Source organism: Lynx rufus, unplaced genomic scaffold (assembly GCF_022079265.1).
Source record: "Lynx rufus isolate CCGP_SWC_20201006 ecotype Redwood Valley unplaced genomic scaffold, mLynRuf1.p SCAF_36, whole genome shotgun sequence".
NCBI classification, from domain to species: Eukaryota; Metazoa; Chordata; class Mammalia; order Carnivora; family Felidae; genus Lynx; species Lynx rufus.
Genome location: NW_025814852.1, coordinates 2,462,914 through 2,487,135, shown reverse-complemented (window position 1 = coordinate 2,487,135; position 24,222 = coordinate 2,462,914). Strand labels below are relative to the sequence as shown.

The 24,222-nt window shown below is 64.1% G+C and overlaps 1 protein-coding gene across 1 annotated transcript; it reads right to left on the bottom strand.

Moving 5' to 3' along the window:
• Positions 1 to 3,985: 3,985 nt before the first annotated feature.
• On the bottom strand, positions 3,986 to 23,576 carry DBH (dopamine beta-hydroxylase). Its single transcript, XM_047093856.1, has 12 exons — positions 23,259 to 23,576; positions 20,556 to 20,702; positions 19,100 to 19,357; positions 18,019 to 18,195; positions 17,257 to 17,359; positions 13,800 to 13,966; positions 10,777 to 10,920; positions 10,343 to 10,381; positions 9,650 to 9,709; positions 6,026 to 6,153; positions 5,486 to 5,645; positions 3,986 to 4,545 (listed from the first exon to the last, which is right to left on the bottom strand). The coding sequence occupies exons 1-12, from the start codon at positions 23,574 to 23,576 to the stop codon at positions 4,414 to 4,416; spliced, it is 1,833 nt and encodes a 610-aa protein (XP_046949812.1). The 3' UTR covers positions 3,986 to 4,413.
• Between the last annotated feature and the right edge of the window lie 646 nt (positions 23,577 to 24,222).

The window sequence follows — 24,222 nt, the reverse complement described above, 5'->3', positions numbered from 1 at the left end:
AGTGACTGTGGACAAGGAGCCCATCGTGTGCTAAGGTCCTGGGGTGGATCTGACCTGCCGTGTGACCAGGGCCAGGATCATGCCTCATCTGGGCCTCAGCCAGGCCATTTGCAAATGGGAGGTGGGGGGGGGGGGCAAGGTCCTTATGTTCCCCACCCTGCCCCAGCTTGGGGACACCCCCGGTGGGGCTCCTGCCTGCCGAGGACCCTCCCTGCTCCGGTGGGAGCACCGTCTAGCCCGGATGGGGCCCGAGTGCTCATCTCATCCCCACACCCACCATGAGAGGATGCGCAGGAGGCCAGGGGCACCTGGGCACAGGACGAGGGGTGGAAGACAGCTTGTGCCACAGCACCAGGCCTCCGGGCTGCCGGCCTGGTTCTTCTGAACGAGTCCTGGTGTCCCTCACCGTCTCACTCAGTTTCCAGCATTTGCCGGCGAATCTCCTCGGCTCTCCCCTCTGGGCACATCTGGAGCCTGACCCCCTCTCCCGCCCCCACGGCTACCACCTGGCTCCTGGTTACCGCGCCGGCCTCCACCGGCCACTGCCTCCCCCCTGCAGCCTCTCTGGCCTCTCAACTTCCCGCGGCCCCCCCACCCCCGCTCAGCCTTGCCCGCCTCCCCCCTGTTCCCCACCGCACTGCACCTCGCGGCCTTTGCTCTCTCGGACTCCCCTCCTCACCTCCTTCAGGACTTTAGCGTCACTTTCTCCTTTCCCAACAAGCCTGTCCCCAGTGGCCACCCACGTGTCCCGCTCTACTCGATGCTCACTGCTATTGTCTGTTGACCGTCTGTACCCTCCCCCCCACCCATGAAAGCCGGGAGGCCCCACGTTCTGTTCAGGGTCCAGCCCCAGAGCCTCCCCCAGGGCCTGCCCCACAGCTGGGACTGGATGAGTAGCTCAGACCAGAGGCAGGAGAGGGGAGGGTGGGGGGGTGGCGAGACCCAGGACCGCGGGGACTGGGGGACAGTGGGGCCACCTCGGGGGCAACTGTGATGCCCCTGAGTCCGTTCTGGGTCCAGACCTCCTCTGTTTATGAGCAAATGTGCCGAGGGCGGCTTCCTCACCCCATTCAAGTCAGGTTTTCAAGGGGGCCACCACACCCCCCCCCCAAAGTTCCGAATCTCAGAGGGAGAGCTTCCTGGATTCTAGTCTAGAATCTTCCCTTGAAGGCTCCCCGAGTCCCTGTTAGGAATCTTCCACAAAAACAGAAGTTTCTGGCCTGGGACTCCCGGGACACAGCGGGCTGCCTTCCATCCCAGAACCTCCCAAAAAATCAGGGAAACGTGGAGTGTGTGCGTGAGGCCGGTGGGTGTGTGTGGAGAAAATAGAACGGTGCGTGTCCCAGGGAGACTGTTGGTGGTTTTCAGTGCGTGTCACAAGGGCTAGAGGGGGACTAAACGGGGGTGCTTTGTAATCAGAAGCTTTGTCTTTCGCTGCAGCGGAGCGGAGAGAAGGTGGGGGCACCGGGGATCCTTGGGACTCAGTTTCTCCGTCCGCACGACAGGCTGCGTGGGCGGGGACCAGGAGAGCCATTGGCGGCCGGGGGAGCCTGTCCCTGCGGGGCATTTGGGGACCTGTGGGAACATTCTGCTGGTCGCGATGGGGGGCGCTGCTGAGGCTGTGCACGGGGTGGGGGTGGGGGCCCAGGAGGCCAATGCTTCTGCAGCTCTTTGCAGAGCCAGCCGGGGCCGGGCCCCTGCGGCCCATCGGGCGTGTGTCCCCCCCTCCCCACCGCTCAGTGAGGCTGGTGCTGTCTGGGACCGCAGCCCCGGGGGGGCCGCGCAGCCCGGGGGAACCTGCCGCGATGAGCCAGTGCTCTCTATCCGTGCAGTATCGCAGCCACATGTAGCTGAAATGTGGCAGGGGTGACCGAGAACCCAAATGTTCCCTTGTATATCACTTTGATTCATTGAAAATTATGCTTGAATAGCCACATGAGGCCCCTGGCCACCGGGCAGCACAGCCCTGGAGCGTCCTGGGGCCAGCTCAGGCAGATACACCCGCTCTGGCTGGAACCTGCAGACTGAGAACGCCCGCCCCCCGCGCCGCCCCCCTCCGGACCCTCTCAGCATCAATCCTGCGTGAGCACACCTCGGCCTGGGACTCAGGTCACTTCACAGCTGCCCGGTCATGCCACCCTCGCAGCCCCTGCCCCTCAATGGGCAGCAAGGGAGACGGGCCCAGAGAAGGAAAGCGGCTGGCCCAGGGCCACACAGCAGAGAGAGGAATGGGAACCCAGGCTGCTAGACCCTCACTCTTCCTCCACCGGACTGCTCAGAAGAGCCCCGAGGGTCATTCGAGGGACTTGGACCAAAGTAGTACCCTCGCCCTGACGGGCTGCTTTTAGGTAATAAACCATTTCTCCCAGATGCCCTTGCCGAGTCCTTGCGGGGCACAGGGATGGTGCCTGTTGCCCAAGGAAATGGAGGTGGAGAGGCCAGCCTCTCCAGCTGACGCATCCGGGCTGGCTGCTGGGCGGCACGGCTCCCGCTGGGTGACCACAGCACCAAAGTGTCGGGCTCTATGCCTCAGTTTCCCTTCCTGCCAACGGGAGCAGAAGCAGCTATGCCGTGGGGTTGCCGGGCGGGCTGGCACAGAGCCAGTGTGCACACGGTGGCGGCTCTTAGCAAGAACGGGGGTGCAACAATCCAGGCGGGGCTGGATGGAGGGGCGGGGCGGGGCAGGATGCACGCAGGGGTCCCTGTGGGAGGCGCACAGCAGGCTGTCCCGGGGGCACGAGGCAGACGAGCCTGAGAGGGTGAGAGTGAGTGACGTGGTGGGGGGAGGGGCTGGCATCCGGGTGGCAGAAGGTTCTGGACGGGTGCGATTTCCCTATGGCCACTAATCCGCCGGGGACCCTGGGTGAGGCGTTTCTCCTCTGGGGAGATTGGGAGGCTCAAGCGCTGTGTTGGGGCTGGGGGCTCAGGAAGAAAGTGATGGTGGCCAGGAAGGGCCCAGTGGGTGTGAGGCTGGCTCGCCGTGGTCTGCGGGGCCCCCTGGCACCCTCTCCCACGGCCCCGGGCTGGCCAGGACCCTCGTCCCCGCTGGCAGTCATCGTGCTCAGAGGGAAGGGGTCTTCCTGGGCCTGCGTGTGCTCCAGGCCACCTTCCCGAGGCCCGCCCTTGCAGGGAGGGGCCTCCCCTCCACCTGTCATCCCAGACTGTAAAGGTGACAGAGGGCCGGCCGGCCCTCCGGCCTCCGTCGGGAGATCATGCCTTGTGACTTACGGCGCGGGGAGCCATGATTTATACGACGCACTGCAGTGTCTGGGCCCGTTTGCTCGCGTCTATAATGAAATGGCTCTCAGAAGGAGAGGCCGACGGGTTCTGAGCGGGGAGGCCCGGGAGGCCCATCCATCACCCTCTTGCTCCCCTAGAGGCCGTGCAGCGTTTTTGCTGAACTGGCTGAAATCCGTTAGTTGCCAAATCCGTTAGTCCCTGCAGAAACCGTCAGGGAGCCAAACGCGGCCTCAAATGGGAGGCAGCGCAGAGGGGACGGAGGTGGAGACTGGCCCAGGACGCGTGGGGCGCGTACCGGCTCCTCCAGGGGCGGAGCGCCCGCCGTGGAAAGGAGGCTCAGACGAGGCCTCCTCCCGTGGGGGCGGTGCCCCTAGGCGCCGGCCCGCGTGTGAGTTTCATGGTCTCGTTCACCCAACGGCATGGGCCCCGTTTGCTAGGTGAGGAGACTGAGGCTCAGGGAGGTGGAGTGACCCACCCCAGTCCCACCTCCACCGCAGGCCGCCGAGGAAAGCAGCCGGGGCTGATAACTCCACCTCCCCAAGGAGCTGGCACCCAGATCCCCGTCTGGGTCTCTGCCGACTCATCTCTCAGTGCTGGTGGGACTTGTCAGCATTTCCCTTTAGGTGGGCGAAGATATCTGTTTACCCTGGGAGAGAGCAGTCTCCCCAGGCAAATGTCTAACTAGCTAAGTGGCTGTCCTGCCTGCGTGGCAGGGAAGACGCCCACTGTGACAAAGGAGCCACTCTGCAGGGAAACGTTTAAGTAGCACGTGTACCCAGAGGCACCAACACAGATCGCCATCCACGGGGGCTGGGGACGCGGGGGCCGTGTCGGGGGGTCCGCCCCGCAGCCAGGACCAGCCCCTCTCGGCGAGGTAGGCGGGGCTTTGGGGGCACTGGACTCTAGGCCACCGAGGGGGGGTGTGGAGAAGGCCTTGGTCGCCCCCAGTCCCAGGTGGGTCAACAGGGGACTCTCACGGGACCCTCTCCGCATGCAGGGGATCCTTGAGGGGCAAACGCTAGAATGGACCATGGTATGAGGCCGGGGGGGAGGGGGGTTGGGCCCTGCCCGTTCATCCTGGGCACACGGGGCTCTTCACAGAGTGGGGGTGCACAGAGCTGGTGTGATCCCACAGCCGTAGCATGGAGTGGGGAGTGAGAGATAGTCCCCCACTCAACCTTTGCCCCCACCAATGTTGACCACAGTGTGGCTGGAGGGGCTCTGATCCTGGCTGGCTGGGCAGTGAGAGGTGGGCTCTTCTAGCTTGGAGATGATCTCAGGCAGAGGCTGCCGATTCCATTCACCCTGCAAGGAAAGGACCAGGAGGTAAACTGAGGCTGGAGGGGTGAGATGGGGCACCGCCTTCCCAGCCACTTTTCCCCGTGACCTCTTGGGCTCTTGCCCTCAAGTTCACCTTATCCCAACCCAACTCACCTTCCTTCCCTCCGGTTGGAGTCACCCCCGTCCCCACCCCCGCCCCGACCGCCTGTCCCTCACTTCAACTGTCACCCAGATGAAGCAAAATCAGAGGCCCCGGGTGTAGGCTGAGTTTTTAGCCCCTCCTCTCCAACAAGGCTGCACCAGATGCCACGTTTTCAACCACATGAGATGTCCACGCCGCGTCTCTCTCCCGAGCCAGCGTCAACCCCGCCCTCGGTGCCGGGAATGTTTGATTCGGCAATTAATCTGGCTCCAAAGGGCAGGAGATCTGCCTCCCAGACTTGCAGGCTCGCAGACCTTTCCACACCCCACCCTGCACCGGCCCGGCCTCCACCGGCTCGCTCTCTGCTCTCGGGAATAAGTGAGATGCCCTTGGACCCCAGCGGGCCCCACACGAGGAGGCCCCACCAGCTTCAGACTGGCTTCTCGCCTGCCCCTCCCCCCTGCCCCTTATTTCTGGGCTCTGGGGGCGTTGCTGGTGCCCCACTCACACCACCAAGACAAGCCCCGGGGTGTGATGTCGCCTGGGAGAGGGCCATCAGGCCGATCAGCCTCCCCGCTGCAGGCCGTCTGTCTGTCTGGGCCCGTCTGCACCCCCGGGTTTCTCCAGCTGTTCGGAGGGAGCGCTTTTTGCCAGCTCCTTGGGGCGCAGCCCATCGCTCCCTCCCGGGGTCCTCGGCGGGGCCTGGGGCGCACAGGGGCAGTACCGGGGGACCTGCCGCCGGGCGGGGGTCGGAAGGTGTGAGGGTGTCGCCTCGGGCGGGTGGCCTGCTCCCTGCGGCTCCCCCGCCCCCCACGCACGCACCTGGAAGCGGACGGCCGAGGACTTGTTGCAGTGCATGGAGATGGGGGCGAAGCCGTACAGGGCCCTGAGCACGTCTCGATTGAAGGAGTTCCAGGGAACCGCGGCAAACTGCTCAGGGACAGAGGCCGGGGGGCAGGTGCACACTTCCTCACCATTGAACCTGGTGGGGGGAGGAGGGAGAAGTGCGGTGGGGCCGATGGGGTGGCGGTGGGTGACTCCCCCCCCCCCGCCCCCGACAGGTGGCCTCAGGCCGCCTCCTCCCCGACCCTGCCGCCTCCACGCCAAGCGGGGGCCGGGAACGGCCGCTCCAGGGTTGGGCCCAGAGGGTTCCTCGGGCCAGTTCCAGGCTCAGCAGGACAAGAGGACGGGGATCTATCAGTGATGCCTGCCACGGGCCCCTCACAGGGCAGCATGTGCTCCCAGAACTCGGCCTGGATTGCTCACTCTTCCCCAGCTGCCTGACGGTTGGGGGGGGGGGGGTCCTCCGCCGTGCCCGGGGACGGAGACCCCCAGGCAGGCACACTCCCGTGGAACTGTCACCTGTTCACCAGGTGGAAATACTCCCGCAGGAAACCCGGGTCCACGGTGCTTTTGCAGAGCTCCAGCTGCGTCTGGGGGTAGTAGTGGACGTAGTTGACGCACATCTCCTCCAGGATACCAAAGCCCCCCTGCGAGACGGGGAGGACGCCCGTCAGGACCGGTGCCTCGTGGGGCGCCACCACCGCCGGCTTCCGGGCCTGTTCACCGCCTTCACTCGCTGGGGCACAGCACGGGTGGTGTTCCGAGTGAGCAAAGTCCCTGCCTTCTGGGGATTCCCTGTCTCCCTTGACGGGACAGACAAGCCAGCCCGCCGGTGGCCATGAGTGTCAGGAAGAAAAAGACCACGGGGTGAGGACACGGGGGTGTCAGCGCGCCCATTTTATGGATATGGAAACTGAGTCCCAGGAAAGGTAAGGGGCAAGGCCTGAGTGGACACGACCTCCCTCCCAGCCTCGGCTGAGGAGGGGTCCCCTCGCCAGCGGGAGCCTGGGGACAGAGGACAGCGGGGAAGAACTCCCCTCGCACCGTGGAACCCGCACCGTCTACCGGCCGTTTCCAGAACTCGGCTCTGAGGCGGGGGATGGCGGCCTCCCAGGGCCACCCTGCGGCTTTGTCGTGTGGGAGGGGGCAGAGTGGGTTCTTCCGGCCGCCTCGGGCTTCAGGCCCCTGGCCCGGTCCCGGTTCTTGCAGCCCAGACCCCGGAGGAGCAGGAAGCAGGCGGCCGCGGGGAGCGGGACTGGAGGAGAGGCTCCGTGTGGCAGCGGTTCCACAAGAGAACGGGCCAGCCCAGACCCCGGCGGGCCGCCCCGGCCACCTGTGCCGTGTCCTGGGCTCCCGGCCCCTTGTGCATGTTGATGCGGGCCTGGCTGGGGGTGCGGCGTGTGGCGGGCGGGGGCGTTTGGGGAAAGAGGGGCACTGCTCCTTGGCAGTAGAAACAAAGTCTGCACAGAGCCCAGCCGAAGGCCCGTCTCAGCCCCGTCCCGGTGAGGACGCCGCTCTCGAGGAGGTCAGCGCGTTCACACGGGAAATTTCCTGTGAGCAGATCTGCCTGGCTCCCGGGCGGCCCCCACCGGACGGTGTTACCTGTGTTGTTCTCCGGTTCCCCAGGGCCCCGGGGGCCCTGAGTTTATCGCCTGGCCTGGCCGCAGACGGGGAGGGTCACCTCTCTCGTTCGGTTCCAGAGCCCCCTCGCACGCCGCGCCCCGGGACGGCCAAGGAGAGTCCTGACCCCGGAAGGCTCTGCTCATGCGAGCCCTCCCTTCACCTTCGCCTCAGGATGGAAATCACATCCCAAAGCCCCTGTCTGTCTGGTGCGGGCCAGACAGTGAGTGCCTGCTGGGAGCCGTCAGCCGCCCTGCTCCTCGGTCCCTCTGGGGTGATGACAGTGACAGTTGAGAGGAGGGAGTGGGGCAGCTGGGGCCTCGGCTAGAAGAACTTGGCGTCCGAGACATCGGGGGTGGCCTGGCCTGAACATCCTGGGACCGGACACCAGTTGACCTCAAGGAGGCGGGTGGGGCAGTGACCATGGCCCTCGCAGAAGTAACACTGGGTGGGGGTGGGGCTGGGGGGTCCCCTTCACTGCCCCGCCCTGGCCCGCGGCCCCGGCAAGCCCACCTGCGGAATGGGGAGATACTGCGGTCCTGCCAGGGGCCTGGCTCATCGTACAAGAGCTCAGAGCTCTGTAGGGAGAGGCGGCCCCTGTGAGCTCGGCGGCCGGACCAGCCCTGCTGCCTGTGGGGCCGAGGGCCCTTGGCTGCTCCCCCAGCACTGTCTCCCCCTGGAACCTCCTCACAGGGTCCTGGGGAGGCTTAGAGGGTCCCTAAGCTCGGACAGGGTGAGCCGTGGGACCCAGCCCGCCGTGTGGAGAAAGCAGTCCCTGTTAGCAACTGTTGCTCTACATACTGAGCCCCTCCTCGAGACAGCGGCTGTGGGGTTCAGGCCAGGGCTGTGTGCCTGCCAGGGTCTCTTACTCCCCGAGTTTATGACCATGGACCCGGAGAAGCTGTCACCCCCAAATCCAGAGGGAGGGAGGGAGGAATCGTGCCTCAAGCGCATTGCGGGCACACGGCCGGTTATCAGCTGTGTGACCTCCAGCAAGCGTCTTCCCTCTCTGAGCCCCAGCTCTCACCTGTGAGAACACAGAGCCCCCTCCCTTGACGACCGGTGGGAAAAGCAGTGATGTGCTACCCCTGGGTACATCTCGGAAGAACCCCGAGGACGTGACGCTGGGGGCAAGACGCCCGTCAGGAAAGAGTGTGGATGACATGACTGCATTTACCTGAAGGCCCCGGGGTGGGCAAACCCACAGAGGCGGAAAGCAGGACGGGGGCCGCCCGGAGGCTGGCGGCTAAGGGGGCAGGGTTCTTTTTGCAAAGAGGACACGTTCTGACCTCGACGGCGCGGGTGGTTGCACGCAGCTGTGCCGAGCCCAAAAAGTCACTGGACGGCACACTTTAAATGGGCGAATCGTCTGACATGTGAAATACGTCTCGATAAAGCCGCGAGTGGGGTGCCCTGGGGGGGGGGGCTGTAGCCCCAGGTCTGTTCCTCCAGGAGCCTTGAGGTTCTCGGGATGCTAACGGCGGGGGGGGGGTGGGTGGGTGGGACCACGGTGACCAACAAGACAATTAGCAAAGCCGTGTTGGCCGGCGGTCAGTTTGCCAGTTCAGCCCTGGTCGATGCCTGCCGAGCACGCGTGACTATTAACAGCACTGGCTTCCGAACTCTACAGAGTGCGCCGGCCGGGTGACGGTGTCGGGGACCTGCGTATGGCCACCCACCACACAGCCAGCCCTGAAGACGGTGTCTCCTCCCGGGCCACCCACAGTGCAGCCCAAATGCATCCATCCACACCCTTGCCCGGCAGAGCCAACCCCACACCTGCACGGACTTGTCTTTGCCAAAAGGCCCCAACGGGAATGGCGTGAAAATTAGTGTTTCTGCGGCCCGTTTATTTTTGCCCTCAACAGTCTGCAGGCTCGTCACCTAAGGTCCGGGGGTGTTCTCCGTCCTCGGGGGCCTTCCCCAGCCTCCCTCTGCCCGGGCACTCGGTCACCGTCCCCCGCCCCCACCTCCCCCCCTTCCCTACTCGACGAGGCCCCCCTGGCCCCGGCCCCCGGGCCCTCCCTGTTCTGGGTTTTAGTGTTTATTCCAACTCTGCCCGTCTCCCTGGGTGATGGAGCTCCGCACAGACAGGGGTCAGCCGCACGCCCGTCTCCCCGGCATCCGCACACAGGTGCTGATGTGTCTACTGCAGAGGCTCTCAAACTCAGGCAGGCGTCAGAGTAACTTGGGGGTGCTTCTTAAACCGGAGATGGCCACATGTCACCACCCAAATTCCGACTCAAGGTCTGGAGTAGAGCCTGTGAGTTTTTGCTTCTCCCAAGTTCCCAGGGGGGCCTGGCCGAGGGACCCCTACCCCGAGAACCTCCAGTTTACCGAATGAATGAGGGACGGCACCCCCTGCCCTCCGGCAACCTACGCTCTAGGTAATGAGTTAAGACTTGTCCTCCCGAAAGGGTAGAGAGCCCCGAGAGGGACCGCCCCCCACCCCCCCGCCCCCCGCCCTGCCCCGGCCTCACACGGTCCGTGAGCAGGCAGCAGGGAAAAGTCAGCGCGACTTACCACGGTGGCCAGCTCCCTGTCTTCTGTGTTGTACGTACAGGAAGTGACGAGCACGTCCCCCTGGGGAGCCGAGCCAAGAGACGCTCGTCAGCGCCTGTGCGCTTGGGGGTAACAGGTGCACCGGGCTGCTCCCACGTTTGACCAAACCCCCGCCGGAGGAGAGAAAGGCACGAAGGCACGTGTCACGGTCCGCAGTCATCCATCAATTACTGAGGAAGCTCAGGGTGGCCTCCGGGCCCCCCACACGTGAGGGTCAAAATCTGGGTGTTCCCAGCGACTGACTGCCCGTTGGCATTGGCTTCTGCGCCCCTCAGTACCCAGGTCACAGGCAGGCAGGACTGCTGTGCGGACCGGTTGCTCACGTCACAGCCCATGGGTGAACTGGGGCAAGCCCCGGCCTGAGCCCCGGCTCCCCTTCTGCATGACCAGGGGCCCCACCAGCGACCCCCATGCCTTTGTCTTTCCCTAAAGCTCGGGGCTTGTTGCTGGCTGATTGGGCATGTCGCCTGTGCACCAGGCCCCCCGGGGCTGCCCGCGCCGGGCCCTCACCGTGGGATGGCCCCAGCCCCCGCCTCGCGTGGACGTGCTTCTAGAAGTCCTCACACGGCCCGTGCCGTCCTTCGTGCCTTTCTCTCCTCCTGTGGGGGGCGCCCCCAGCCCTCCCCGCCTCCCCGTTCCTGACTGGGCACTCACCGGGCGCACGGACACCGTCTTCTTCAACATGCGGATCTCCTGGGTGGGCGGAGGGGAGAGTTCAGAGGGCTGCAGACCAGCTCCCAGCCACCTCTCCTCTGCAGCCCTCTGGGGCCGTGCTCCCAGCCCCTCGGGGGGGACGCCAGGACCGGTCAAGTGTGGCCTCCAGCCAGAAAGCGTTTAGCCCCAGAAGGTGGTATTCCGGGACGGACTTTAGCATCGTAAAGCCACATGCCAGAATCTGCCACCAGAGTCCCTCCCTTGGATTGAACCCCCAAAGGGGAGGGGCTGGCCGCTGTGAGCTCGCAGGTGTCTGGCCTGGCCCAGGACGAGGAACCCGACATGGGCGTGCTCCGGTGGCCGTGGGAGACAGAAGGGGAAACAGGCCCCCAGCCCGGGCACCGAACGGGCCCCGCGGGGCGGGCGGCCCCTACCTGGAAGTGAGGGCTGTAGTGGTCGTCCCTGTTCACGATCTCCGTCTCTCGGCCGTCCCGGACCAGCACAGTGACCACCTTCCTCCCCGTCAGGTGTGTGTGGAGCTGGGAGGCGAAGATGTGGATCCCTGAGGGAGGCAGGGCCTGCAGGGCGGGGCAGATGGGGGCAGGGTCAGAGCCCGGCACGCGGGGGACCCTGCCACCTGCCCTCGTGCTGACCGCCGGCCCGGATCGCGGGCCGCGGGACAGCGACACCACCGAGCCCGTGTCCCCAGAACGTCTGCCCTGCCCAGCCTCGTCTTTCTCCCTGGACGGTTGAGTCCCCATCAGGAAACTCCGTAGGGAGGGAGCTGCCCGCAGAGCGGTGTCACGGTCACGGCCCTGGTCTTCCAAAGCAGCTGCCTGCGGGAGCCTGCAGAGGCTCGTCAGGGGGCGCAGCCGGCTTCCTTCTTCGAGTCCCTGAAGGCCGCTGCGTCCACTTTTCATGCACTCAACAGACTTTAAGGGGAGCGCCCGGCGGGCAGGGGGCCACCCGGGTGAGCACAGTGGGACCCCCCCCCCCCGGCTCGGCGGGCTCGGGTCCGGTGCTAGGCGGTCCTGTCCAGCGCCCGCCGGGCACCAGCATCAGCAGCTGCTCTGTGGCACGACCCACGGGAGACCTTCCCCTGCTTCACGGTCACGCTGTCTTCCGGCCGTGGCACTGACCACCGTGGCACTGAGCGCAGAGGCCGTCGGCTGGCACTCAGAAGGGGCCTCCAGCCCTCACATCGAGACGCCTGCCCTCCCCGTTGAGGTGTGAGGGGACTTCCCAGAGGAAGGACGCTCTCCCTGACATCACGTGGACTTGGCTTCGACAGAACGTTTCCTCAAACGGTTACGCGTGTGAAGCGTTTTCCCCACCCGCCGTCTCCCCGACGGCACCCCACCATGCTCCGCTCTGCTCCGTCCACACTGTTGGCGGCTCGGGGGCTCCTGCAGCCGTGGCTCTGTCGCCGAGCGACCCCAGGCTGCAGAGATTTCTGCCCGTCGGCTGATTTCACCTCGTGCTTTCCCTCTTGCCCTCCACCTGCTGCTGTCCTGCCCTTGGCATCTTGGAAACTTCCGGCCCCCGCTCAATGACTTGAGGCTGGGAAGGCTTACGGCCAAGCCTGTGACAACTGGGAGCCTCCGCTTGCTTGCGGGACCCTGGGTTTCTCTCCCCGCGGCCCCAGAGGCTGGTCGCTCGCCCGGGGGCCTGTGGTCTCGAACGCTATACTTTTTCTTGGCTTGTCCATCTGGACGAGGATAAGTCGACCACACCGGCCTTTCAGCTGCCGAATTTATGCCCCTCGGTGATGTGCTAAAGGAGAGACAGGACCAGGCTCTGTGGAGACCCTTCAGCAGGTTTTCCACATCATGCGATTTTCAGAAAAATTGAAGGGGAAGAGGGGTAAACTGAGTTTTTCTCTCCTGGTGGTAAAGTATCTGGAGGCTGGTCTACATTGCCAGGAAGGACGCTCTCCCTAACGCCAGGCAGACTTGGTTTCGACAGAACATTTCCCAAAACGCTGGCTAGAGGCATTCTCCAGAGGTCAGAGTGCCACGGGGCCACTTGCCCTGGTGCGTCCTCAGTGGGTCACGCCCCAGGCCCACGCCTGGGGCCACAGAGCCTCTCCAGTGTCAGGAGGAATCACCGACGGGAGCTCTGGGGGTGCGGGCAAGAGCGCCAGAGGCTGGTCTCAGAAGAGAAGAAACCGATCGAGGCTGATGGCTCGATCTCTCTTCGGCTCGGGGAGCCCACGCGGAGCACAAGTCCACATGGAGAGCCAGCTCGCTGGGGAGACACGCGCACCCGATGCCACGTCGCAAAGCAGCCCGCTGCGGTGGCCGCAGCTCTGCAGGTCAGACCCACGCGCGCCTCCGCGCCGTGCACCTGCTGGGACTGTGGCCCCGGCCCCCGGCTCCTTGGCTGCAGGGCGTGGCGGTCAGCGCTCACCCAGCGGGGCGCTGTGGGAAGCCAACGGTGTGGCGGCATTCGCCACAGACAGAAAACAAAAAGAACCCCCGGCGACAAATCTAAGACGAGCCAACAGCCCGCTAGGAAAACAAAGTTGTGAGCAGATGTTCACAGGAAAGAACACGGCGGATGAGACGAATGAAAAGACCCTCACCGTCAAGCTCTGCAAAGAGTCGGGGAAATTCACGCTCAACAGTGAAGCGTTCTTCCAAGTGACCGGGGAGATATTGAAAATATTGATAACGTGGCGGGGGTGGGGGGAACAGATACGCTTTCTGGAGGGCACTTTGTGAGATTTATTCAAATTCAAGCTCACGTCCTCTGTGCGGGGCATCTTCTGGACTCTACCTGAGAAAACGTCTTCCTGGTGTGCAAGGACGTCCCAGTAGCCTTCTTCTCGTCGCCGGTGAGAAGTCGGCAGGGGTCTGCACACGGGCGGCTAGGGGGCAGGTGGACACAGGCGGGGCCGGACGAGGCAGGGGAGCGCCAAGGGCGCAGAGCCTGGGAAGGCGCCGCCGCTCCTTTGGAAGCGAGGTCCCCACCGCCGTCCCCACCGCCTGCTCCGGCTCTACGTCCGACCTGCGCCCCACCCGCCCTCGCACGGCCCCGAGATCGGTGCCCCCTGGCCGCGGCGGTCTGGCCCTGGTGAGGTCCACAGTGGAACCACGCTGGGCGAGGGCATGTGGCCGCCAAAAGGCAAGTGAGTGGCAGGACACACGTCTCCTATTCGGTCTGTTTGCTTTTAGACAGCACATATAAGGGCACGTCGCAATTTATAGTCTGGAAGGACACAAGGGAGCCGAAAACGGGGTGTCTGGGGGAGGGGAGGGGGGCTTTATCTGCAGTACCCATGGTTTAGCGGTGAACGCACGTCTCTCTTATTCTCGGAATGAAAGCCTGGTCTTCAGTGCGGCGCGAGGAAGTGCTGGCCGGCACGTGCTGTAGACCGGGTGGGAACCGCCCGTAGGACCCCAGCCGGGGGAACCAGGGCGAGGGAGGGTGAGGTGCCCGGCCCAGCCCCGCTTACCAGCTGGGTGCACTTGTCCGTGCAGTAGCCGGTGAGGACGAAGGCCGTCTCCCGCGGGGGGATGGCCATCACGGGCGAGTACACAAGCCCCAGCTCCATGATGCCCGCGTTGAAGCGACGTAGCGTGGCCGTGTAGTGCAGGCGGATGCCCGAGGAGTCGCGACGGCCTGGCAGAAAGAGGGGCGCAGGGGAGCGGAAGGGCTCGCGGCTGCCCCTGCCGGTCGGCCCCGTGCTCTGGCTCCGGCAGCCCCCCCAGCCGCCCTCGGCCGCGCCCTGCACCTGCTCCCACACCTGTTTATGCCAGGCGTTGACGCGCTCTGTGCGACACCCACGTGGAGAGAAAGAGCCGTTGTTTCTATGAAAACTAAGTTGACGCTTTGGAAAGACTTGATAAAGGCGGGTAACGAAAACCGAGCGATGCGTCAGTGGGGGGTGAGGCGCCCGCGAGATATCTAGAAAGCTCGCAACGCCTCAGGCGGCTTTGCAAATGCTCTGATGCTCTCCGCCCCCCCCCCCCCCACGTTCAGAGGCGTCTGCCCTGGAATCTGTGCAAATAGGAGGGTGGGGAACAGCGTCCGCCCCAGCCCGCCCCCCCCCCAGGGCGGACCAGCCCCTGGCAAACGTGGGCGAGCAAGGGCGTCCGCGTGTTCTAGTCGACAAGAAGCAGCCTCCCACTTTACTCCTTTGATTACCGCCCTGCAAGGTCAAGGCAGACCCAGGGCGTGCGCTGAGGGCATCGCAAAACAACGAGAGCGGGAGGGTGGGGCCCTGGAGCAGGGCGGGCGTTGGGCTCACGCACGATCCCGGACTCCCCTTGGCCGACAGTGTGCTGTTGTCTCAGACAAGTCGCCGTCCTTCTCTGGGCCTCTCTGGGCTCAAATTCAAGAGCCTCCTCCAAAGGAGAACTCAGGGCTTCTGCCCATCACTGTCCAGCCACACCGGCCCGTTCTTCTTGTGGTTTGCTAATTGCACCGTCCGTGAGGCTCCCCGGGCAGGCCTCCCAGCGGTCACATGAAGCTGATGGTCAGAGGTCAGGGATGCTGGCAGCCACAGGCACAGCCACACAACCACGTGGCCTCCAGGAGCCCCTGCTCTACCCCTGCCCGGAATCGGTCAGCCGAGGCCCCACATATGTCAGGGCAGAGCCCTGGGCCAGTCCCATTGTCGGGGGGGGGGGGGAGATAAGGGGGCCGGACGTGGCTCCACCCCTCAGAACGTACTGCAGAGCTGGGACGTGGGCAGAGGAGCCCATGTCACCGAAGAATCATCCGCCCCGATTTATAGATGAGGAAACCGAGGCTCGCAGCCCGAGCTGGAGACCTTGCCCAAGATCGCAGGTCGGGAGAGTGTCGGAGCGGGACCTGAGCCCGGAGCATTGCCAGGGGCCGCGGACTCACTGCTCATTCACCCCGAGGTGGGGCCAAGATCGCCCCCTCTTGCCTCTGCCTCCCCCTGCCCTACTCCCGGCCCCCCCACCCCATGCAATGTCCAAACTCAGCCTCTGTATCTCTGGGCTGGTTACATCAGAGGATAATAATAACAAGGGAGATGCCATTGGTTAAAATTCAGATGGGGATTAAATAATGAAATAATTGTGGCATTTTGATATTTATAGAAAAGCGGCCCATCTCCAGATTTGTGAAGTGACTGAGCGTCCTTATATTTGGCAAAGGATCCATAAATATAACCAGATAATCAGGAAGAGACAGACCTCCCTGACGCTTAAGGAGTTTTCAAAAATCCATTTGCTTTCAGGTTTTAAATGAGCAATAAATCCCATATCATGCTAAAGCCCGAGCTGACTTATGCCCTGCTCTGTGCACACTATAGATAATTCCGGGGGTGGCAGAAAGTCTTAGTTATGCCGCCAGGACGACGATCACTGGCAGCCGCTGGCGGAGCACACCCCGGTGCCCACGTCCAGCGGGGGCCGCAGGCCAGAGCTCTGGCAGCCTCGGGACAGCTGCATGATGGGGGGAGGGGTCGCCCGCCAGGGTCATGCAGCTAGAGAGGAACGGGCTGGGGCCCAGCCTGACGTTCCTGCTCTCATCTCTCAGACTATTCTGTTCCTCATGCACACAAATGAAAGCAAGCATCCCTTAAAACCAAAAAAAAGACAGAGAGCTAGAAGAACAGGGCTATGTGGCCGTATGGGGCAGAAGGTGCCGGGGCAGCAGAGAGATGGAAACATTTCTATTTCCGATGAGGCGGCAACTGGCATCGCCAGCCCGAACATCCACCCTGGTCGTCCGCCTGCAGGCACGGGGCGATCCGGCAGCCAGCGCTGCCCAGGGCAGACATCGCTGAAAAGCGACAGCACTGCCCTGCTGCGGCCCCGGCCAGCCTCGGGTGCCCTTCCGCCAGGAGCCCCGTGCCTCTGCTGAGGGTCAGTTAGAGGAGCCCCCGTCACAGAACCATGTGGATAGAAAGTCCCACAGGCGTGCTCGGGCTCCAGCGTGCGGCTGCTGTGTTGGGCTTCAAGGAGCAGGGGGGACGCTCCCAGCCAGAAATGCCGCCCCCTCCCCCAAGCCAGGCACTCTTCCCTTGACCTGAAGATAGTCCTGGGGGCGGTGCCTTCAGCGGGCCGGCCGTCGCAGGGTGGGTGCTGGGCAGGGGCCACGCTGGCCCCGGAGTGGCCTGCCGTCCCGCCGGGTGGCCCCGTTCCGGCCCAGCCAGTTGTGGGGAGGGCAGAGGCATCGGGCCTGGATGCTGGAGGCCACCCGTTGTGGGGGGAGGGGGGGGACAGTTGGGGACAAGAGGCAGCTACTGGTCTGACAGCCTCAGAGAAGTGGGACTTCCAGGGAAACCGGGGACAGTGCTCTGGCCCGGGACCTCTCCTCACTGAGCTTGAGCCTATCGGCCCCACTACAGAGCGAGGACGGGGTGTGGGGAGGAGGGCGGGCCGCTGGACCGAGCCAGTACCTAAGTGATTCCTTACAGCTCTGGAGTCCGCCCCACCTTGGCGGTTCAGGTGTGGGTCCAGCCACTGGAGGATACGTGGCTGAGGCCGCCCACGGTCCAGACCCAGACCTCCTGGCCCCTCCTGCCCACTTCGCGGCCCTGGTGGGGGTCCCTTCACCCTTCACCCTTCACCTCTGGGCCTTAATTTCCTCATCCGCAAATGGGCAAGAAACCTCTGCCTGCCTTTCCCAGAGGGTGGTTCTGGCAGCGGGTGCGTTCGAGAAAGATGGGGGTGCCGAGCCCCCACTGCGTGGGGTGCAGCGACGAGCCAGCCAGCCGGGGCCCCGTCCCGGGGAGCGCTCTGCCGTCACGGGAGAGGAGCAGAGGGAAAGGCGTGAGAGGCCGTCATGCCTCGATGGGGCGTCCGAGGAGGCTGGACCTCGGAGAGTAGGGTCACCCCAAGCCCCTCCCAGACTGCAGCTGGCTGAGTCCCGGCACAGGGACTCCCCGAGTCCAAGGAGCACAGGGGTAGGAATGCACGCTCAGAGATCCGTACCTTGGATCTTCAGCGGGTTGTGGTAGTGAACTTCCAGACGGAGAAATCTGGAGGACCCGGCGCCCCCAAAGGCAAGGCCTGCTTCCTCCGGGTAGTAAAAGGCCTGCAGGGTGGGGGAAGGAGGTGTGCCAGGCGGTTTGGGCACCGCAGCCCAGACAGGCAGACCGGCGTCTCGCGAGGGGCTCCCAGACGCGGGTCGGGGCAAACCCACCCACCCGTTGGGGCCTGAGCTGCGGCGTGGGGTGTCGGTGAGGCAGCAGGACCAGAACGAGGCTCTCCCGCTGACGGGCAGCTCATTACCAGCCCGCCCGGATGTCCCTATTCAACTCGGGGTCAGGAGTAGAGGGAGCCGGCGCCCCGCGGCGAGCCTACCCCCCACCCCCGGGCCCTGCGCTCGGCCCTGCCGCGCCCCCTGCATCGGCGGCGGGAGCGGCTGGCGGAAGCCCCTCGGTGCAGCCCGTGGAGGCCGCCAGCCAGGACCGCCCTGTGCACAACCCCACATCCAGCGGGGAAATGAGATCCATACCCACAAAGTGCCCACGCTCACGTTGTGCACTTTTGTAGAAGAGCCTTCCGGGCCCGAGAGCAGTGGGGGCACCGCCGGGCCTGGGGCTGACTTGGGGCGGGGCCCTCTCTGGTGGCCTCGCCAGCACCCTCTGGAGCCTCTCAGACGGAGAGGAGAGGCCGGGGGACACAGGCGCGGAAGGGGCGGGACCCCAAGGAGCGCAGAGGAGGCCGGGAGAGGGGGGCGGGGGCACGCACCTTGGCACCCAGGGCCCAGGCGGCCAGCACGTGGCGGCAGTAATTGAGGCGTCTGGGCTTCATCTTGGAATCGCAGGGCCCGCTGAACTCGGGGAAGGTCTCAAACTGGGCGGCACACTGGAAGACCTCCATGTGGTGCACCAGGGCCTCGTTGCCCTTGGTGACGATGGGCTCGTACTGGGGCGGGGGGTGGGGGGAGGACACTGAGCCCGGGGCGGCGGATGCCTGCCTGCTCACCCCCTGGTGGGGGCTCAGCTCCCCCCATGGCCCCTGCTTGCCCATCTGTAAAATGGGAGGGCTAAGGGAGGAGCTTCTGGGGCCCAGGGTTTTGAAGGTGGAGCCACCGACCCGAAGCCAGTCAGAATCTTCCAGAAGCCCACAAAGACCTCCAGAGCGAAGGGAATAAGGACCCTGGCCAACCATTTCCCGATAAGGTGGGGACAGGAAGGCAGCTGTCCTGGGCAAGGACACAGAGACTGCCCTGAGGGCTAAGCCTGAGCCCAGGCGGACCCGGCCGGCCACCCCTGTGGGTCTTTGCGCACTCCCACAACCTCTCTGGGCTGTGCTTTCTCTGCTGGAAACAGTGGTGACAAAATACTACTGGGGAGAAGAGCGAGCCCCCCCCCCCTCCCCTCCCGCAGGGCCAGGAAAATAGGTGACAATCAGCCACTAACAGCCGCTAGCCTCGAGGTATATCTCTGGGTGGGTGTTTAGAGCAACTGAGGTCTGAACTGAGCTGCTTTTTTGTGAGGGGGATGTGACCTGATAGACAGGCAGACAGAATCAGTGTCCTTTGGTCCCGCCTAGGAAGTCGGGCCACAGGGGCCCGGGGAGGGTGGGCTGTGAGCAAGGTGACAGGATGACAGGGTGACGGGGGGTCAGGAAGTTCAGACCGTGCCCCAGGTTCAGGCGGGAAGAGGACATCGGGTTCAAGCTGAGCCGCGGACGGCTTTCCAGCACAGGGACGTCTCTGCACGCCCCTCCGAGGCCCCAGGTGGAAAGCAGAGCTGGGACGAGGCCCTGGGGCCCGGGCCGCCCGCCATGTGCCCTCCGCCCCCCCCCCACCCCCACCCCCAGGTACCATGACGATGTGGTGCTGGGAGAAGCCGTCTGGAAGCTCAGTGATGTGGCACCAGTATGTGGTCGGCTGGTCGGGGATCAGGATGTCCGGGGTGCGGATCTCCATGGTGTGCGTGTCCATGGGCAAGGCCGGGATGGGGATACTGGGCTTTAACAGCTGTACCCTCTGCAGCCCCGTCTGCAGCCCCGAGGTGTTGATGGCCTCCAGCGTCCGGAACGGCTCCTCCAGGACCCCGTATACCAGGTGGACGGTGCCATCCTGCAGCCAAGACACCCAGACGCCCCAGAGCTGGGCTCCTTGGCACCCGGGGCCGGCCTGGCCCCTGCCCGCCTCACCTGGCGGGTGACACGCCCGGTTCGTGTCTCTGCGAGGCAGGGGTGCCTTTGAGGCTCCCCAAGGGCCCGGCCGAGCCAGGCTAATCACCCCACAGCCCTCAGCTTGCACCAGGCGTCACGCTTCTCCTTTCCAAATACGCTCTGGCCGCGTCCTCTAGGCATCGGTTCAGCTAGCCACTGCTGGGCCGGACCAGCCGGCCCACCTCAGACATCTGTCCCCTCCACCGCCCCCAGGGTCACCGGGGACAAGCTGTGGGTCATCACCTCCGGTCCCGTGAACAGCTCAGCGTGAGGAGTCAGCGCCCCCACGAAGAGAAACAGACCAACTCGAGGCTTTGCCTGTCCTCGTCTCGTCCGTGGGGAAGGCGGGTCAGGAGCGTGAGGACCCCGTGACCTGCTGGAAGGACACGGAGGGCCCAGCTCTGTCCCACCATGCCGTGGGGCCCTGGGCAACTCCTTCCCCTGCCTGGCCTCAGTTTCCTTGTCTGGCACACAGACAGCCGGTCACTGCCGTAACGTAAGGTTTACACAAGGGGACCGAGGTCAAAGGGCGCCGGGGAAAATTCAAAGAATTTTGTCTTCAAGGCCAAGCGGGGTTGCTTTTCTGCAGTGGGTGTGTTGGAGCCGCGTGAGAAGCCTATGGTGTTTCTGGACCCACCGTGGCTCTGAGCTCCTGGGCAGAGCTGGTGGGGTCTTAGAGGCCAGCCTGCTCTCTCCCCTCCCCCACACTTCACACACAGGTAAACCGAGGACGTCTGGGGGAGGGAGGGACCGGCCCCAAGCCTCACAGCCCGTTGGCAACAGGGCAGGTTGGGAAACCAGGTCTCCTGGGCTCTTTCCAGAATTCCACCTGAAGGTGATGGGCCAGGAGGAGAGAAAGGCACGAGTAAGATCGTTCTGGTCCCACTTTGAGAGGCTTGGGGGCAGGACCCGCATCTACAACCCTGTTGGCTGGGTGTCAGCCAGGAATACGTCCTGAAGGGGTCAGAGGCTGATAACAGCGCTGGTCTCTTGTCCCCTCCCAGCCGCCTCGGAGATCCTTCCCTGGCTGTCTCTCTGCACGCTGCCCCAGGATGCGGGAATGCTCCACGATCTCCTGAGCACGTGGGGCCACCACCTACCTCAATGAGGTAATCCTTGGGGTCACAGGTGTCAAAGGGCCTCCTGAAGACCAGGCTCAGGCCTTCCGGGGTTCTCCGCGCCCTCAGCAGCTGGTAATCCTGCCGGGAATCCAGGTGGATCTGTCCCCTCTGGTCACTCCAGGCGTCCTGCAGAGACAAGGACCGACCCTGAACACAAGGGGCCGAGCGGGAGGGCCAGAGCTCAAGGTTGGTTGCCCACAGTGTGGATCCCAGGGGTCCTCCTGGGTCTGGCGGGGGGGTGACCCCCACTTTGTGCGTCTGCCTAGAGATAGCACAGTCATACTCCAATCCCACTCACTTCCTCTGCGCCTCGAAGCAGGGCTCTCAAATCCAGCCGGGACTCGGGGCGGCTGGTTAGGGACAGGGAGGTCTCCCCGCAGACCTCTGAGACCCCAGGGGACGGGGAGAGGGGGGATGAAGACTCGGGCCTCGGACACGCCAGTGCAACGTGACGGTGTGCCCGCAGAAGCCATCCCAAGCCAGAGTCTCAAACCTCTGGGTACACCCAGGAATCTATTGCTAAGAAGGCACCATGATTGGTGATGGGTGTCTGGGACACATACCGCTCCCCCCTACCCGTCTGCAGAGGGAGGGGCACGACAGCACGTGGAGACCGGGTCAGATGGGGGAGGCGAGGAAGAAACCCGCCGCGGGGGTTCAGGTGGCTCTCTCCTCCCGTGCCCTCCCTGACCTCACGCACCCCTGAGAGCGAGCACCCCTTCACTCACTGTGCCCCAGGCTTCTCACTCCCCTCGCCCAGCCCTGACCTTGCCTGGAGAGAGTAAACTGAGGCCCGGGGAGGAAATAGGCCTGCGGCATTTTGCCCGGGCATTAGTGGGTGGCTGATCTGACCGAGCCCTGCCCTCCCCTCCCCGAACCTGTTTCCTGTGCACCTGACTCTCAGGTCTAGTCTTGCAGGCCAGTGCCGGGAAAGCAGTCACCTACAGAGGATGCTCGGAGGGAGGGAAGAGCCCGCCCCACCGGCCAAAGGCCTCTGTTCCCATTCGGGAACACCACGAGGCCTTGGCCTTGGGATTTTGTTTTTAACCAACTGTGTCCCCAAACATGTGTGCTCCATTTCCTTGAGAAGAAAAAGAAACCTGCAGAGAATTTTGCAACACTTCCCCTAGAGAAAAGCCCCACAGTGAAGTTCCTGCTAAGAGACACTACTAATTTGCAGGCCTAATTTAAAAGCAGAGGCAGAAAGTTAGTGTATGAGAGTTCAGCTGGAGATCTAGAATGTACTTGTTGAACATACGGCTAACGGAGGAAAAACAAGTCTGGCATTTGTTTGCACAGGAGTTTGTTGCGCAAATTAATCTTGCAGTGTGCGGGGGTGGGGGGGGCACCCAGGCTCTCTTGGCAGCTGGCATCGCTGCCCCTCAAGGAGCTCTCGCACTCCTGATCCGGGGGCCCGGCTACTCCCGTTCAGAGCTGGGGTGCCCCAGGTCTTTCTTGGCCGTGACCCCTCCCCGGGGCCACCGAGCATCCTTACGGCGAGCAGACGGTGCAGCCCAGCAAACCAGATCTGGGCCCCAACCGGGCAACCGCACCCCATTCTGCCTGGGGGGCCCCTGCAGCTTCCCCCACTTAAACGGATTAAGAAAAACCCTCTGCTCACAGATAAAGACCTTAAAAAAAAAGTTGCGGGGGACACCTGGGTGGCTCAGTGGCTTGAGCGTCTGACTTCGGCTCCGGTCACGATCTCACGGTCCGTGGGTTCGAGCCCCGCGTCGGGCTCTGTGCTGACGGCTCGGAGCCCGGAGCCCGCTTCCGATTCTGTGTCTCCCTCTTTCTCTGACTCCACCCTGCTCACGCTCTGTCTCCATCTCTGCTCCTCCCCTATTCGTGCTCTGTCTCTGTCTGTCTCTGTCTCTCTCTCTCAAAAACAAATAAACATTAAAAAAAAAATTAAAACAAAGAAGTTAGGCCCTCCTGTGTCTGTTTTTGTGGAGAGAGGTGGGTTTCATCCCCAGAGAGGCCCATCTGGGGCCGAGGGTGGGAGCGGTGGCTCAGGCCAGGGGCTGCCTCCGTGCACCTTCACCTCCCTGGAGCTTGTTGAGGGCCCCACAGCCCCTCCGTCTCTGGTCTGAAGGGAAACTTCCTCCTTCCTCTACAGTTTACGGTAAAAACTACGGGTAAATTTTGGAGGTGCGGAGTCAAGAGCACCTCCCATTTTGGGTGAGCTCGGTGGGTTTGTACCACACCTGGGCGGGGGGGCGGGGGTCCACACCTGCTCACTGCGCCCTCACGTGCAAGCTAGGTCTGTGGGTGCTTGCTGCTGTGCTCGGCCACGTGCAGCCACCAGGCCCACAGGGTGTGCTGGGGGGGGGAGGTTGGTGCCGGTGGGGGGACGCAGGCTCCACCCTCATCGGTGGGGGGCAGCGGATGCCTTCATCTGCTTGGCACGCGAGTGGCCGGTGCACAGGCGTGCTGGCGCGCCGCGTCCTGTTTGGGGATGTGCGGTCAGAGACGGCAAGGGCGTCCCGTTTTGTCCTCGGATCGGAATCCCCGAGATGCCCGAGCTTGGGGCGTGGACTTGGCTAAGGTCAGAGTAAACAGGAAGGCAGAGGAGGGAGAGCTTCCTCTGCTGGGTTAAGAGAGGGGGTGAGTGCAGGGTGAAGGCCGGGCGGGGGCTGGGTGAGGACAAGGTCAGGCGCGCTGGGGTGCGGCACGACTTACCCCAAAGTAGGTGCTGTCTCCGTCGGTCCAGAGCACCACCAGGTCAGCATTTTCCAACTCGCCGCGGTCCGACATCCCAAACAGGACCCCGGCCTTGAGCTCCTGCACCAGGAGTTGGAAGTGGACCGTCTTCTGCGCGTAGCTAACATTCCAGGAAAGCTCCAGGGACCCCTCGGGATCCAAGGGTACTCGGTAGGGGAAGGGATTCTCGGGGGGGGCCGAGCTCTGCAGTGTGGCCACCAAGATGACCAGGAAGACGGCCACCACCGTGCCATACATGGACGCTGCCTCTCTCGTGCTGGGGCTGGGGACCTGCATGGCCGGGCGAGCTCGGCCGCCCCACTGGGACTTTTATGTCCCGGCCCTCCGGGGGGGTGGGCCCGAGCTGCCCCGGTAATCTCATTTGTCTGGTAGGGAATTCAATTGTCCCGGTGACCCTCCCACCAGCCTGTGCCCCGGGGCACACCCTCGCGTCCCCGTCCCTCGCTCTCCTAATCGGCACTAATGACACATGGACATCATCAGCGGGAATTGAAGCCGACTGGCTGATTTCGCTCTGCCGGTATCGTCTCTGCAGAGCCGTCTGGAGAGCGGCCCCTCCCTGCAGCCAGAAGGCCTTCCAGACGCCGTCAGCCCGGCACCGGGCCGGCCACCGGGCGGGCTGTCTGGTCCTGTCCCCGAGCCACACGCAGGATGGGCCCCAGGCCGCCCCATCCACGGATGGGCAGACTGAGGCCCCAAGGGCTTATTTCCGGGGTGACCGGTGAGTAGGTAAGACCGCCGCTGGGGCCCCGGCCCGGTGAGCCATTTCCACGATGCTGGAGGGTGGGCCAACTTCAAACCAAAAATAAAAGACGGTCCCCACATAGTCCCTGTGTTTAGACACTCTCTCCATGGCCTGCTGTGCCCACTTTTGTCTCCTGTCTATTTCCTCACAGACTCCAGCTGGTGCCACGGCTGCTCC